The sequence below is a fragment of the Myxine glutinosa genome, chromosome 2 (genome assembly GCF_964187855.1).
Source record: "Myxine glutinosa chromosome 2, kmMyxGlut1.1, whole genome shotgun sequence".
NCBI lineage: Eukaryota > Metazoa > Chordata > Myxini > Myxiniformes > Myxinidae > Myxine > Myxine glutinosa.
In genome coordinates, this window is record NC_136262.1 from 112,260,576 (window position 1) to 112,277,922 (window position 17,347).

The 17,347-nt window shown below is 47.5% G+C and overlaps 1 protein-coding gene and 1 long non-coding RNA gene across 23 annotated transcripts in view; one reads left to right on the forward strand and one right to left on the reverse strand.

Annotated features, from left to right (window-relative positions):
• The window catches only part of LOC137421414 (protein 4.1), a 59,421-nt gene extending 48,058 nt beyond the window's left edge, over positions 1–11,363 (forward strand). For all 7 annotated transcript variants that reach the window (XM_068107449.2, XM_068107450.2, XM_068107448.2 and 4 more), the window contains 7 exons: positions 4,319–4,390; positions 6,505–6,669; positions 7,262–7,381; positions 7,715–7,813; positions 8,042–8,122; positions 9,060–9,162; positions 9,283–11,363. In XM_068107449.2, coding sequence (XP_067963550.2) covers positions 4,319–4,390; positions 6,505–6,669; positions 7,262–7,381; positions 7,715–7,813; positions 8,042–8,122; positions 9,060–9,161 — 639 coding nt within the window. In that variant the 3' untranslated portion in view covers position 9,162; positions 9,283–11,363. The remainder of the gene's footprint in view (positions 1–4,318; positions 4,391–6,504; positions 6,670–7,261; positions 7,382–7,714; positions 7,814–8,041; positions 8,123–9,059; positions 9,163–9,282) is intronic.
• A 180-nt stretch (positions 11,364–11,543) lies between these two features.
• LOC137421417 (uncharacterized) lies at positions 11,544–15,920 on the reverse strand. Of its 16 annotated transcripts, none has more exons than XR_010983316.1 (4): positions 15,691–15,705; positions 13,549–13,561; positions 13,243–13,465; positions 11,544–11,914 (listed from the first exon to the last, which is right to left on the reverse strand). It is a non-coding gene; the product is annotated as an uncharacterized LOC137421417 (long non-coding RNA). The 16 variants fall into 16 exon arrangements; XR_010983321.1 differs by lacking the exon at positions 13,549–13,561 and adding an exon at positions 14,072–14,084; XR_010983314.2 differs by lacking the exons at positions 13,549–13,561; positions 15,691–15,705 and adding an exon at positions 15,807–15,920.
• Between the last annotated feature and the right edge of the window lie 1,427 nt (positions 15,921–17,347).

The following is a 17,347-nucleotide window of genomic DNA, read 5'->3' on the forward strand; positions in this document are numbered from 1 at the left end:
TTGGCTTCACTGACGTCATGTTTGTTTATCGTATGTACAGATGAGTATGCTGGTCCTCTTCAAGCAGAATATGATCACATTAGAACATACCATTAAAATAAAACAATACAAGCCTCCAAAGTTTAATTAATTAATTATTTTAATTAATTAATTGTTTTTTTATATTAAATATTAGTATAATTGGTTGTTCCAATTCTGACTGTGCTATTTAATGTCTCGTAGAATTAACAAACCTTCACCTGTCATCAGTATACATCGGATTTTTATGTGAAAAAATAAAAAATATTTTTTCACATAAAACGGCTTTTTTGCACGCAAAAAAATTATTTTGCTATTTTCGGAGGAAAAAAAGATTTCGCCCTTTTTCGGGAACCGAATCTTCACCAAAACCGAATCGATTCGTCCTCGTCACACACCCAACCTGTCCACCATATTTCATCCGAATCCATCTCCAACTTTTTGAGATATCTATCTATAATTCCAGCAATCTCTGTGTGTCTGTGTGTCTGTGTGTTTGTCTGTGACCGCTGTTTCTCGACAACCACGGGTCCGATATACTTGAAACTTGCCAGGTATATTGCTGGGGACCCGAGGATGTGCCTTTTCAAGGTTTTAAATTAATCGGAGAAGTACTTACCGAGCTATGTCCAAAAAACGATTCAACCAATCAGAGAGCAGCGAGCTATCACGTGTGCCGAACGTGGCGATCAGACTCTGCCTCGGACGGCACATTTGACAGCGTATTCATTTATTTCACGTTGGAAAACTATGTTGCCGTTAAACTATGTTTTAAAACGAATTCAAACTGCGATTAAATTAAAACGATTCATCGTAACTGCGATTTGCGAACTTCCGGACAGTGAAGACTTCATTTCCGGCAGCCAATCACAGAACGCTTTGTTGCGTAGGCGTGGCCGATGTGAGAGCGAGCGGAGCTGAGCGCGTTACGAGCTGACCGCCATTACGGTTCGTAATTCGATTTCTTATGCGCATTATTTCTCCCAATTCAGTCAGAGCGAAGGGCGGAAGCGAAGAGCGTTGTTTTTTTTGTTTACGGGCGTACGGGCGGGGTAGAGCGTACGGGTAGCGTTTTTTTTTTTTTTTGGCAAGGAACGGGCACCCACGTACGGGCAATGCCCGGGCATGCCCGTACTATATATAAGCTAGGACGTGCCCGTACGTGGGTGCCCGTTCCTTGCCAAAAAAAAAAAAAAAAAAAAATTGTGTAGGGGTGTGTGTGTGTAAACATCCTAGGGCGTGCCCGTACGTGGGTGCAAAAAAACATGCGTGCAAACAACAACAACAAAAAAAAACTTTTTTACTAGTTTTTTTACTAGGGCATGCCCGTACTATATATAAGCTAGGACGTGCCCGTACGTGGGTGCCCGTTCCTTGCCAAAAAAAAAAAAAAAAAAAATTTGTGTAGGGGTGTGTGTGTGTAAACATCCTAGGGCGTGCCCGTACGTGGGTGCAAAAAAACATGCGTGCAAACAACAACAACAAAAAAAAACTTTGAAACCACGTGGCAGTAACGACCACAGAACCCCCCCCCCCTCTATTTACATGAATGGTTTGGTCCATTCGCAACGACCACAGAACCCCCCCCCTCTATTTACATGCAATGGTTTGGTCCATTCGCAACGCCAAAGCGAACGGCGAACGGCTAAATCGCCATAGCTCGGTAAGTACGTGTCCGATTAATTTCAAACCTTGAAAAGGCACATCCTCGGGTCCCCAGCAATATACCTGGCAAGTTTAAAGTATATCGGACCCGTGGTTGTCGAGAAACAGCGGTCACAGACAAACAAACAAACGTACAAACGTACAAACGTACAAACAAACACACAGAGATTACTGGAATCAGTATACATCGGATTTTTATGTGAAAAAAAAAAAAATATTTTTTCACATAAAACGGCTTTTTTGCACGCAAAAAAATTATTTTGCTATTTTCGGAGGAAAAAAAGATTTCGCCCTTTTTCGGGAAAAATAAAATAAAATGCCCTTTTTGGTCGAAAATGTCTGGCAACGCTAAAAAAAATTAGGGAATTTTTCGAAATTTTTAACTGCGATCGATCTCAAAAACAAAACGTTGCGTCCACTTGCGTGCGTTGCGTCCCCAGCGTGTACAGCAGTGAGGCGGTGTACTACAGTGAGAGAGTGTACACAAAGTGTGAACAAGTCTCCTATCAAGATGAGTGCTGCTCTTCGTGACAAGTGGCTGAAGGAATTCAACGCTGGCGGCGATGGGGCCACCTTCAAGTACGTGTCGAGTGACACGGCTTTCTGTCGAGCTTGTGAAAAGAATTTCCGGGCGAAGCAGAAGTCTGAGCTGGCCCAACATGTCCGAGGAGACCACCACAAGAGCAACTTGGCCTTGAAGAAGAAGAGGACGGTCACGCAAGCCACCATGGAGGACTTTGGTGGCGGAAAGAGGCACAAGTGCGAAGTCGTGGCTCAGGAGCTGTGCCAGGCCATGCTGGCCGCTGGCATCCCATGGTCGAAATTGGAAAACCCTGCCCCTCCGGTCGTTCCTGGAGAAGCACATCACTCTCCAGATCCCCGATGAAAGCTGGATTCGAAAGCACTACCTCGACAAGTGCTACGACGAGGCCTTGGCGGGGATCCGTGCCGACCTCGGACAGCAGCCCATCTGGCTGTCCGTCGACGAGACGACCGATTCGGCAGGTCGATATGTGGCCAACATCATCGCGGGACGCTTGTCCAAGGAGGGGTACTTTCGTCCCCACCTCATCCAGTGCATGTTTCTGGAGAAGACCAACTCCGGGGAGATCGTGCGTGCAGTCAATGACACGCTGCGCTATCTTTGGCCTGATTTCAAGCCTCAAGGTGCCTCAAGGTCCTCGTCAGCGACGCCGCGGCCTATATGATCAAGGCCGGCCATGCCCTGAAGGAACTCTTCCCGGACTTGCTGCATGTGACTTGCGTTGCCCACGCGCTCCACCATGTCTGCGAGACAGTCCGAGAAATGTTCAAGGACGTCAACGACCTGATTGCCACGACGAAGAAGGTGTTCGTCAAAGCCCCGTCGCGTGTTGTCTTTTGGAAGGAGCAGCAGCCCAATCTTTCTCTCCCCCCAGAGCCCATTCTGACTTGGTGGGGGACGTGGATCGATGCCGCGGTTTTACGCCGAGCACTTCGAGGCCGTCAAGGACATTGTGGACCAGCTGAACGATGACGACGCGATGGCAATCCGGAGTGCCAAGGACCTGTTCGGAAAGGCGGACATCAAGCTCAGTTTGGTCTTCTTAAATGCCCACGTGTCGTTCATCCCGAAGATCCTTAAGCAGCTGGAGGAGGCCGGCATGGAGCTGGCCAAGGCCTTCCAGCTCCTTGATCAGGCCAAGGAGGAGCTCGAAAAGATCCGAGGCTGCCGTAAGGAGATCCTGCTCACCAAGTTCAAGGCGGTGCTGCAGCGCAATCCCGACATTGGTGTGCTGAGGACAGTGGCTTTGATCCTGGATGGAGATCAGCACGGATCTGAGGTTGGTGTGCCGGCTGGAGTCAAGCTTGCTGACATCCCCCTCTTGAGGTACTGCCCCATCGTCAGCGTCGACGTGGAAAGGTCCTTCTCCGTCTACAGAAGCGTCCTCACCGACCGCCGACACCGCCTCACCAAGGAGAACATTACCAAGATAATGATTTCAAACACCTACTTTAACCGTTCCTAAAAGGGTCTTGTCAATTTCTTCTAGTCCTCTACTTATCAAACAATGCGGTTGCAATAAAGGTACCTGAACGTCATTTTTTACCTGTTTACTAGCCCAGAGTGCTTAATGTTGTGCAGGAAAAAGCTTACCATTTTTTGTTCTTTTTTTGACTGATTTCTGAAAAACTTGGTAATAATAAAAAATGAATAAAACGGGGGAAAAAAATATTTCGGGATTTTTTCACATTAAAAAAAAAAAATTCCGCTTTTCAAAACATAAAAGGCCTATTTTCTTAACATAAAAATCCGTAGTCTATGACATCAGCAATGTGACTGTAATATAAAAGGCAGTTTAAAATAAATAAAGAAAATGCAAGAACTCGCTCAGATGTGGATAAAGGAGTTTCAAATTGCGAGAGTGAGCTGTTTGCGCAGCTGATCACTGAGGTGTTGACCAAGCTTTCCAGACAGCCATATGTCCGCCAGCAATTCGAGTCTTGCACCGAACACCTTTGTGACGTGTACGTGCTGTATTTTTGAGTGTAATATGCATACCACATGAGATGCATCCTGTATGGACAGGTTATCGAACACTCACCATGCGTGACACACGTTGTGACCCCCCTACTCTCACCCGTCCCTGTGTAGCCCCCCACAGTGCAGATGAGGAGCATCGAAGGTGAGAACATCTACGTCAGGCACAGCAAGCTCATGCTGGAAGTGAGTATCTCATGGTGTATCTCAACCTTGCCGATTTTCTCCTCCTGACGTCACATCTCCAGTAGATGTGGTTTAAGTTTGACAAAAATGACGTAAAGGGTGTTGGATATATTGAGTGAGAAACGTTTTGTATTTGTTCGGTTGGAATAAAACTCTGGTCATTTTGCTTTTTTTAACTACACCAAATGACTCCTATCTAGTCATTTTCTGGTTTTTCACGTCACTAAAACAATTAGGGTCTTCCACGATGACCTCGACCCCCATATATAAAATGGAAATCGATTCTCTGATGTTTTACTAGTTGTAAAGAAAATTGTTTTGGAAGGATCTCAATGGCTTTGCCAAAGCTGTTAAATACTGTTACGGAATCAGGGTTCGTGGGTTACCATGAGGGGACTCCTCAGACTGTCTCCACGACCTCCAGACCTGAGGCCGCCAGCCATGGATAACTCCATAGTCTGGCGGGTTGTTAGGCAACTGTGGACACCGATTGAAATCGCCAAACCGAGCAGAGTCCTTGCTCTTTCACGACCGCGATACCTCACCGGTGGTTTGGTAGTCCCAAATGGGGAACCGTGCCCTCAACGTTCACCAATTTATTTGTTATGTAAGGCCGAGCAAACCGTGGATGAACATTGGCTATTCGTACGAGCGAATTTGTGGGATAGAACGTCCCGTCTATCTATCTTTGTACACTATGCCAGACCAATAAAAAGAAAGGACAATCGAGCAGGTTGGCAAATATGCCTATTTACAACACAGAAAACATTTATTCACAGTCAAAACAGGTAATAATCATGAAGTAATAATCTTTCCTGGTAGTCCTGGCAGTGTCCATATGTTTTATGCCTCTCCCACCCCCTTTCCCATGCTTCCCCCCCAAAGCCCTCTCCCTCCCACAGATCTCTCGATGTCTCCATGTCTCTCGGTTCCTGCTCTCAAATGTTGTGTTTGTGTCCTTCCCCCTCTCTCCCCATCTTGTCTACTGCTCCCGATGCTTTTTGTTTTATGTGTCGGTTTGTCGGTTATGTGTCGGTTTGTCGGTTTGTCTTTCTGTGTGATAAATGTTCGCTCCTTCACGAGCCTCGATCTTGTATACAAAAAAAAAAAAAAAAAAAAAAGGACGTATTTACAAGCACAGATAAATCAACTAGCACATTTAGCAATGAAAGACACAAAAAAAAGTAATTGTATTCCCTTTGCACTTACGAAGCCTCTTCTGCAGTCTTACTTAGTCTATACACAAGACAGGTGCACCATCAGACCAATTTCGGGAAAACATAGAGAGCAAGAAAGAAAGAAGTTGCAACCCCTGACTCACCCTGGCGTGAACAAGTGGGCCCACACCAATCCCAAGTGGAGGGAAGGAATGGGGGAGAAAGGGAAAGGAAAGGAGTGCGAGTGCGATGTCGAATGAGAGGCGTGGCATAGCGAGTGAGGCGTGTGCTTTAGAGGAAAAGTGTGAAGTGCGAATGAATTCCTCGTCATGATGGGTCAAGAGGACAATCGTCGATAGCTCTTTGCAATTGTGACACTCTTTTGTGCATCTCAAGTAAACGAATTACGGATTCTTAGAGAAAGAAAGAGAAAGAATGTGTAAGTCAATAGTGGAGCTATTATCCCGCGGACCTCGTAGTGCTCTCGTTCTCCAGCCTCAGCCCCGTACTGGACTCGCCATAACGCAGTTGAAGATTAAGAATCGAGAGAAGACTAAGAGTGGAATAATTACTTAAAGGGGAAAATCTAGCTAAAGCCACACAACGCATTTGTCACTCATCCCTTATAAAATGGGCAGGGAATCTATCGAAGTACACAAACAAATGAAATAACCAATTCTGTAAGATACTACGTGTTCATGGATGCTCTTCTCTGGGGTCCGGTTCCACAACCGTCACAATACTTGTACCTTTCCTGAAGCTGCCACTCTCGTAACACTTTTTCAGTTGAGCAAGAAATGCTTTCTTGTTCAGCAAGAGATTTGTGAGGATCGCATGGTAATCACATGTATGAGGGATGCACAGTGAGAGTCCGTCTGGAACCGTTGCTGTCATGTGGCTGGTCATGCTAATGTCACCGAAGACCCGGCTCACACGCACTGCCACCCCCTGGCCCAGGGTCTCGACAGAACGGACGAGGACATGGCCCGCCGGAAGGACAGTTTGAGCCAACTTAAGCGCAACTTCATGGAGGACACTCTGCCATCGCGGCCCAATGAGTGGGACAAGCGGCTGTCTATCGGTTCACCGGGACGTCCCTCACCACGCATCTCGATGCATGGGGTATGCTTCACTAACCGGCCACAGGACCACTACGGTTTATTTATTGTGGAGGATGATCTCCACACTGCACAGCCTCATCACAATTCAATGGCTACCGTAGAAACACAACACCAATACGTAGGGTAAGGGTGGAGTGAGTAATGCAACCTTCACATACACGGATTATTCTTACGAGTCCTTACGGATCGCCAACTCGTAGTCAATCGTAAGCATCCGTAAATAACTCGCTGGTATCCGTAGATAACTCGTCACAACTCACAACAACTTTTGACATGTCAAAAATCATCTTCCGTTATTTACGGATGCTTGCGATTGACTACGAGTTGGCGATCCGTAAGGACTCGTAAGAATAATCCGTGATGTGAAGGCACCCTAAAAGGTTGCATTTATTTATTTGGTCTTGATACAATTCATATGGCTATAGCTTTGCTTAATTTACATATTATATTGAAGAAATCTAGAATGGGACAACCCAGGCTGAGGCTCAAATAAAAAGTCTGTCTCTGCTCCACTCCATTACACCATCTGTGGTTTTCTGTTGTCCTGCACCATTCCCCTAACCAATGCTGTTCTTCCTCTTCACCGTATCCAGTCCCCGTTGCAGTCGCCACTGAATTTTAGCTTCCGCGAGGCCCCAGAGGGTGCTGGACAATCTGGAAACGGGGAGGCAATGACAACAGAGGCATTGACTGTGACCTACCAGGCCCCACAGGTATCATCGTAAACCAAAATGGCATTTTCAGTTATGGTAATCACAATCATAACTATTATCTTAGTTTTTGACTTATTTTATGAGTGGTTCACTAAAGTTATGACCGTATGGCTTTTAGAGTTGCTAGTATGGTCTTGCGTGGCCAGGAAGAGATTAATGTGGTTGTGGTAATTGCAAGTATCGGCCTGTGCGGATGCTGCAACAGCACCGGGCATGGACTTGTAACCGTTGATATTGTAATGGAACGTGGTTGGTGCAGGTTCGTTTTTGATTGTTAGAATTGCGGTGGTGCGTGGGATAGTGCCGTGTGTCTCATCGCATGCTCGTTTGTAGGCTGGCAACAATGGGGATGGAGAACCGGATGTGCTGATGAGTGCTCAAACAATCACATCTGAAAGTGTCAGCTCCACAACCACAACCCACATCACAAAGGTAGCGACCTCCCACATCATGACACGAGAAAGCCATAAGCATGATGAATATTTCATGAAACAACACCATGATCAACCAAAGATGCAAAACTTGTAATCGACGACTATTGTGTGCAACACCCACTGTGCAAGCAACCTATGATGTCATTACGTGGCGTCGTACATACACGATATAAATGATGTGTAGTGCTGCAGACATAGTTTACTGAATCATGGGAAATGTTTGCAGACGGTGAAGGGCGGCTTCTCAGAGACGAGAATTCAGAAGAAAATCGTCATCTCTGGAGACTCAGACACAGACCACGATCAGGTGGTAGAATGTGCACCTTTTCCTTTGTTTCTGCTCGTGCTGTATTCCATGGTGCTTTGACTAAACCGAATAGGCTGGTAGGATGGCCTAGAGGTACGCACACTCACCTCTAAGCTGTCTAGCCTGGGTTTGAATCCCGACCCACCTATAAACTGCCATCCCGGTGTTTCACAAGCAGGTGATTCATCAAGGTGTGTGCCGTCCCTCAGATGGACGTTAAACTAGCGTCCCGTCTGCCGGAATTAGTTGGTGGACGATAAAGATCCCATGGTGTCCTTTGCGAAGAGTATCACTGGCACCATCAACAATTCCCAAATTCCTGCCCTAACCAGCAGAGGGCAATGCATCAGCAGCAGAGCCTCGCCCTCAGCCAATCATACTCCCCAATATCCTTGTGCTGCATACGAAAGAAGATGAAGGAGAACTAACCCTCCATGGAAGTATTGCTTCTGCCCTTTTTGCTTGACATGTATTGTTGGCCCAAATGGCCTTTAAAAATAAATAAATTAATCCTTCTAAGCCTTTGACCACAACATACACTGGGATGGCAGTAGCACTCCATTGGCAATGCCATCACCAAATGGTAAATTGATTGATTCAAATCCACATGCCCACAAATCCCATTGGAAAAATGGCATATCTAAGGATTCTTTCATTTAGTGAGCTGAAGCATCATGCCATGGAGCTGAGGTTACTCAAAAGTCAGAGTATTTGTTATACCCCGATCCTTTTACATGCTAACCCATGGTCAACGCCGCCCCTGTTTAGGCCTTTTGGCTGGTATCTCAGCTAAAATTGGGTCTAGTCATTTCTTCCTCAACTTTCAAGCCTGTTGGTCTAAGTTTTTAACGATTTTGCTACACGTCCTACGAGTGTGTGCATCGGAGAGAAGGAATGGGGCCTGGTGAGGAACTAAACCAATGTCCTTGTCACACAGGCCCTAGTTCAGGCCCTGCATGAGGCCACGGTCCAGCATCCTGGGATGGCAATTACACGTGTAGTCGTACATAAAGAGACCGATGTTCCAACTTCGGACTGAGGTAAGATGGCTGACCCTTTGTCCGCTATTGCACGGAGGCGGCCATTAACGCGTCATGCTTGCAGACGGATAATCCAAAACCGCACATCTTAAACTCATTCCCCCTTCCTTTCATCCACAGAAAATCATCCAGCACGACCCCGAGAGCTGGAAATACTGTCCTGGTCCTACGGGTCTACTCAAAGGCCCTGCTAAGAAGGTGGTGATGCCTCGAGTTTCGCCACCGCTGCAGTTTTTGCCACTTTTCATGGCACTCTTTTTCTATTTGCTGCCAAGTGTTCGTACACCATGTTTTTACCATGACAAGGCAGAGTTTTTCAATAACATGAGCACGTTTTGTTTAATGTTGCCTCTGAAGTCCATTACGATGGATCACGATTGAAGATGTTTTATTATTTTGATCTCGTGTGTGTGTCGGGATGAGTTTTCCCATCATTCCTTCACCCCCCCATGCGCTTTTCTCACCCGCTTGCTTTTGTTGAAAATTATTTTAGTGACGTCGACTTTTCAGTCTTTTTATACTAATACAGTTTGCTATTCGCAAATCCGTCTCTTTTGCACATTGTATAAAAAAATAAGGAAAATTGTTTCTGTTGGAGACATTCCGAATATGAATGTTTTTGTGATTGCCACGACCGAAGCATGCCCGGCATGCAGGTGTGAGAATTTTACCTCATCCGTAATCATTTCTGGTAGTTGTTGGTACGGTGGTGAATTAGTGCTCTTTCTCGACTCGCCCATCGCAGCGCCAAACCAGTCTCAGAGTGAGTTGGAATTCGCAGTCGTCTCTGTTTGTGTATTTGTGTGTCTGCTTTTTGTCTTTCCCAATGTCTGCCCTCCGCATGCATAAAACGTCTGGGGACCAAAAGTGCTGTATCACCTTTCCATCTTGTGCATGTCTGAGCAGCAGTTCGGACCTCACCGCGGTAAGCGTCTGATGTTTCTCCGATTCCGCTAGCATGGTTGTTTGAGCGCACAGAAAAAGTTCCATTCTCATTTTTTGTCGCCGGTGCCATCTATCTCCAATCCCTATAATCGGTGAGCCGGCGGACACGTTGCAGGACATACTTGCGTCGATGCATTATACCCCCAAATTCTTATTGGCAAATTACATTGCTTCCATAGAAAAGCATGAGAAAGCCGATCTTATCATCAGCCTGGTGACCTCCACGGGGCGGTAGTCGGTACCGATTCTTCCAAAAGTATTTGTTTTCTTTCTATTAGCAATTTACACGATGTTCTTCTCAAGTGTCCGTTGGTGCCCGTGTTTGTGTGCAATTTACTGAAACAAGAAAGCCTGTTTGTTTTCATCGGTGGCCCATTTGTGTATTGTGGGTCCACCTGCCTCTGTCGCGTCTCCTTCACAGCTGATACTCGGTGGAAGTACGCATGTCCACACTCCCGCCTAAGACTACGCAAACGTGCGTTCGATTAAAAGTGTCGTTACGTATTTATCTGGTGGTTTATGATTCTCCAACCTTTAATCCCTACCTTATCCCACCTCTGACACCAATTATTGGTGCAATGTCTGATAATAAATAAATAAATAAAATGAACCCCTAAGTTTGGGGGTTATGCTAGCATTTGTGCAAATGAAAAAGGCACTTACATGATTGTTCATTCTGCTCTTTCTAAAGGAAGATATGTGATTAATAGTTGCACGGGTTTTACTTTATACTGTCATCGAGTCTACTGAACTGTGTGATGTGTTCCCTGGTCGCTCCCGATTCCATCGTTAACAGCCCACAGATTGCTGTCAGATACTGGCAGGTGCTCTTCCCAAGCTTAACATTGTTGAAGGAAAGTGAGGCTGGCAGTGCCTTTTGAAACCCACCAGCTACTCGGTGAAAGCAGAAGGTCCGATTAGACCCACGTCGAGAACATTTTGGATTTTCCTTATTTTAAATGTTATTTCCGGACAACTCCCTTTATGTTGGATGCTCATGGATCCCGACTTCATCGTGACGGCCAGTGCACATTGTGTTTTGAACCCCGACACTCATCCCACGTGACTGGTCTTCGAATCACCACTTGCTCTCCACCCCGACTGTAACGGGCCACCCTTAGATGTCGTGCACATTTTGAAAAATCCTGTGGGTCGCATTTGCTTTTCGAGTTTCATGTTATGGTACATGATTGATTCATATTGCTTCATCAGCAATTTCTGTTGAAACCAAATAAAAGTTGTTACATTGGTGCAAATGCCTCCTGATGAACTTCTATTCAAGCCGGAAGGGCACACAGTGCTTTCAACTCGTGCTTTCTCGTGCAACGTGCAACAACACACTCGTGCAACAACACACTCGTGCTTTCAACTTCCTGTGTGGATGCCTTGCGGCGGTACGATTTCACATACATCTAGCTTATGTACATTTCCACAAATTACAATATTCCAGCTTGTATTGTGTAGGATGAGAACTCGAGCTCGGCCGCAGGTCATGATTACAATGTTGTTTGTAATATCGATTCTTGTACATACAACATCCATCCACGGATCATTTTTGTCACTCTCTGGCGAATCACACCTCCAGATCGTACCATTACACATCATATGCAAAGATTGTCTGTAATGTACTCGTTAGCAGGAATTGTGATGCGGAAGAGCTATTGTCGAGCGGGTTTCCGTGCGTCGCGTCTCCACGTCCAGGTCGCCCGACCCCGGCCATCCACCCAACCTGTCGTCCCTGGAGGAACGCGTCCCATCTTCTGTAGGGCATCGGCGAAGGTGAGCGTCGCTTCTTGAGGCTTTGGCTCTGCACACAGCAGGTAACACTTCAAGGTAAGCTTGCAGGGTTTAAAGCCTGGTTTTAATGTTAATTATTTATCAGAGAGAGAGAGAGAGACAGAGAGAGAGATCAGTGTTGGAAAGCAGCCAGACAATTCCAATAACTTTGAACCATTTGAGGAAAAGCTTTACATTTCAGTTACCTGTCCATGTGTAAATAAATAAACAAGAAGACGTCATGCGGAGCACGATACTTGCAAAATCCGCCCCCCACCTCCAAGAAAAAAAATTCCATTGATACAGCAAATTGTCCATTTCATCAAGATTAAAATTGACAATATTGATCAAAGCTCGGGTCAACAGGAAGAAAAGTGACGATTTTTCAGATGAAAAATGATGATTTTGTAAGGTTGACATTGAGTTGACCTTTGACCTCAAACATAGTTAGTTTCCCTATTTAGTGACTCAATGTGCAAATGCTGTTAAATTCTCAAGTCAATCAGATGAAAATTGAGGATTTTATAAATTTGGCAAAGTTGGCCTATGTTGACCTTTTGGCCTATGTTGACCTTTTGGCCTATGTTGACCTCAAATATACTTGGTGGTTGAATTCAGTGACCAGATATGCAAGTCCTCTTCAAATTTCAAGTCAATCAGATGAAAAATGAGGATTTTAGAAATTTGGCAAAGTTGGTGACCTTTGGCCTATGTTAACCTTTTGACCCCAAAAACAATAGGCTTCTCAATTGGGACGACCTACACAACTTGGTGAAGTTTCGTGACGATCGGTTTCGAATTGTGACCTGTAGGCCGGTGACAAACAAACAGACAGACAGACAGACGGAACCACAAACGCAACCGACCAATATAGGGGGAAAAGCGGGTAGTAGGGGAAGAGATGATGGAAAAGCGTTTTGGGTTGTGGGAGGAAAGACAGAGGCCGTTTATGGAGAAGGGGGTTCACAGGGTAATAGACAGTCCGCCATGTTTGTATACGTGATACCTGCACGGGACCTGATGTGGAAATCTCGGATCATTACCAAGAGAAACAGTCACGAATCACGACTACTCAACGTGTTATCAATTCGCACTTGGTCCATAAATCATAGCTACCGACTACCATTAAAATGCATACCGTACCCCCAACAAATCATCCAGCATTTGAGTTTGGAAGTAAATAAAATTAGGATAAACATCGGCTGATCAGCACACCTGATGATCAATGGCTGGAGGTCCCTCACATGGTCGCCTCAACTAACTGAGAAGAATGACTGAACCCAAAGTGGTTGATTAGTGGAGTGATAAAGAGGGCTTGTGGTTGCTGAATGAAAAAGTGGTGGCATCAAAGACCCTCACCTTGTCTCAGCAGCTGCAGGAACAGCCAGAGAAGCAACACCATGAGTAGAAGACCAGGAACGAACAGGCCCAACCAGACTGCTGCATGGGGGAGCTGCAGGAGGGCGACCGAGAGGTGCATGGCGGGACGAGTCCAAGGGGCTCCGGATTTCGGCTGCGTCGATCTACCAGGTCAAATTGTTGCAACTGGGCTATGCCCAAGCACAACCACCGCCTGTTACAACTGGGACCACCACACATGATCACGTCACCCTGCTCGAAACCACCACGCACGATCCCCTCGATCAGCACGCACAACCACCTCACCCTGCTCGACCACCTCACCCTGCTCGACCACCAGGCACGACCACCACGCACAACCTCCTCACCCTGCTCGACCACCAGGCACGACCACCACGCACAACCACCTCACCCTGCTCGACCACCAGGCACGACCACCACGCACAACAACCTCACCCTGCTCGACCTCCATGCACAATCACCTCACCGTGCTCGACCTCCTTGCACAATCACCACGCACGAACACCACACCCTGCTCGACCACCTCACCCTGCTCGAAACCACCACGCACAATCCCCTCGATCAGCACGCACAACCACCTCACCCTGCTCGACCACGTCACCCTGCTCAACCACCAGGCACGACCACCACGCACAACCTCCTCACCCTGCTCGACCACCAGGCACGACCACCACGCACAACCACCTCACCCTGCTCGACCACCAGGCACGACCACCACGCACAACCACCTCACCCTGCTCGACCTCCATGCACAATCACCTCACCGTGCTCGACCTCCATGCACAATCACCACGCACGATCACCACACCCTGCTCGACCACCTCACCCTGCTCGAAACCACCACGCACGATCCCCTCGATCAGCACGCACAACCACCTCACCCTGCTCGACCTCCATGCACAATCACCTCACCGTGCTCGACCTCCATGCACAACCACCTCACCCTGCTCGACCTCCATGCACAATCACCTCACCGTGCTCGACCTCCATGCACAATCACCACGCACGATCACCTCACCCTGCTCGACCTCCATGCACAATCACCTCACCGTGATCGACCACCAGGCACGACCACCACGCACAACCACCTCACCCTGCTCGACCTCCATGCACAATCACCTCACCGTGCTCGACCTCCATGCACAACCACCTCACCCTGCTCGACCTCCATGCACAATCACCTCACCGTGATCGACCTCCATGCACAATCACCACGCACGATCACCTCACCGTGCTCGACCTCCATGCACAATCACATCACCGTGCTCGATCTCCATGCACAATCACCACGCACAATCACCTCACCGTGCTCGACCTCCATGCACAATCACCTCACCGTGCTCAACCTCCATGCACAATCACCTCACCGTGCTCGACCTCCATGCTCAATCACCTCACCGTGCTCGACCTCCATGCACAATCACCTCACCGTGCTCGACCACCTCACCCTGCTCGACCACCAGGCACGACAACCACGCACAACTGCCTCACCATGCTCGACCACCAGGCACGACCACCTCACCCTGCTCGACCACCACGCACGATCACCTCACCCTGCTCGAAACCACCACGCACGATCCCCTCGATCAGCAGGCACAACCACCTCACCCTGCTCCACCAGCCCGCACGATCACCTCACCATGCTCGACCACTGGGCACGACCACCTCACCCTGCTCGACCACCACGCACAACCACCTCACCCTGCTCGAAACCACCACGCACGATCCCCTCGATCAGCAGGAACAACCACCTCACCCTGCTCGACCACCATGCACGATCCCCTCGATCAGCAGGCACAACCACCTCACCCTGCTCGACCAGCCCGCACGATCCCCTCGATCAGCAGGAACAACCACCTCACCCTGCTCCACCAGCCCGCACGATCACCTCACCATGCTCGACCACTGGGCACGACCACCTCACCCTGCTCGACCACCACGCACGATCACCTCACCCTGCTCGAAACCACCACGCACGATCCCCTCGATCAGCAGGCACAACCACCTCACCCTGCTCCACCAGCCCGCACGATCACCTCACCATGCTCGACCACTGGGCACGACCACCTCACCATGCTCGACCACCAGGCACGACCACCTCACCCTGCTCGACCACCACGCACGATCACCTCACCCTGCTCGAAACCACCACGCACGATCCCCTCGATCAGCAGGAACAACCACCTCACCCTGCTCGACCACCATGCACGATCCCCTCGATCAGCAGGCACAACCACCTCACCCTGCTCGACCAGCCCGCACGATCCCCTCGATCAGCAGGAACAACCACCTCACCCTGCTCGACCACCACGCACGATCCCCTCGATCAGCAGGCACAACCACCTCACCCTGCTCGACCACCATGCACGATCCCCTCGATCAGCAGGCACAACCACTTCACCCTGCTCGACCAGCCCGCACGATCACCTCACCCTGCTCGACCACCAGGCACGACCACCTCACCCTGCTCAACCACCAGGCACGACCACCTCACCCTGCTCGACCACCTCACCCTACTCGACCACCACGCTCGACCACCTCACCCGGCACGATGACTTCATCTCAGTCGATGAAGCTGCCGCGCTTGAAGCGAATTTGGTTGTCCATTAACCAGACTTGTCATACAGTTCTTATCACGTGACCTTATCATGCTACAAGTCAACTCAGACTTTGCTCACCCACGCTCGAGGCGTCACATTCACTGTTTGTGACTTTATTTATGATAATTTTTGTTCAACCTTTATCCACTTCACCCTCCAATCTTACAATCCTCCCATATTCCAATCTTACAATCCTCCCATCTTAAAATCCTTCCATATTCCAATCTTACAATCCTCCCAATCTTACAATCCTCCCATCTTACAATCCTCCCATCTTACAATCCTCCCAATCTTACAATCCTCCCATATTCCAATCTTACAATCCTCCCAATCTTACAATCCTCCCATCTTACAATCCTCCCATATTCCAATCTTACAATCCTCCCATATTCCAATCTTACAATCCTCCCATCTTAAAATCCTCCCATATTCCAATCTTACAATCCTCCCAATCTTACAATCCTCCCATCTTACAATCCTCCCATATTCCAATCTTACAATCCTCCCATATTCCAATCTTACAATCCTCCCATATTCCAATCTTACAATCCTCCCATATTCCAATCTTACAATCCTCCCATCTTAAAATCCTCCCATATTCCAATCTTACAATCTTCCCAATCTTACAATCCTCCCAATCTTACAATCCTCCCATATTCCAATCTTACAATCCTCCCATATTCCAATCTTACAATCCTCCCAATCTTACAATCCTCCCATATTCCAATCTTACAATCCTCCCATCTTACAATCCTCCCAATCTTACAATCCTCCCATATTCCAATCTTACAATCCTCCCATATTCCAATCTTACAATCCTCCCAATCTTACAATCCTCCCATCTTACAATCCTCCCATCTTACAATCTTACAATCCTCCCATCTTACAATCCTCCCAATCTTACAATCCTCCCATCTTACAATCTTACCATCCAGCCCATATCCCAATCTTACAATCCTCCCATATTCCAATCTTACTATCCTCCCATATTCCAATCTTACAATCCTCCCATCTTACAATCTTACCATCCTCCCATCTTACAATCTTACCATCCTCCCATCTTACAATCTTACCATCCTCCCATCTTACAATCCTCCCATCTTACAATCTTACCATCCAGCCCATATCCCAATCTTAAAATCCTCCCACATTCCAATCTTACAATCCTCCCATATCCCAATCTTGCAATCCTCCCATATTCCAATCTTACAATCCTCCCATATTCCAATCTTACAATCCTCTCATCTTACAATCCTCCCATCTTACAATCCTCCCATATTCCAATCTTACAATCCTCCCATCTTCCAATCTTACCATCCAGCCCATATTCCAATCTTACAATCCTCCCATCTTACAATCTTACAATCCTCCCATATTCCAATCTTACAATCCTCCCATATTCCAATCTTACAATCCTCCCATCTTACAATCTTACAATCCTCCCATATTCCAATCTTACAATCCTCCCATATTCCAATCTTACA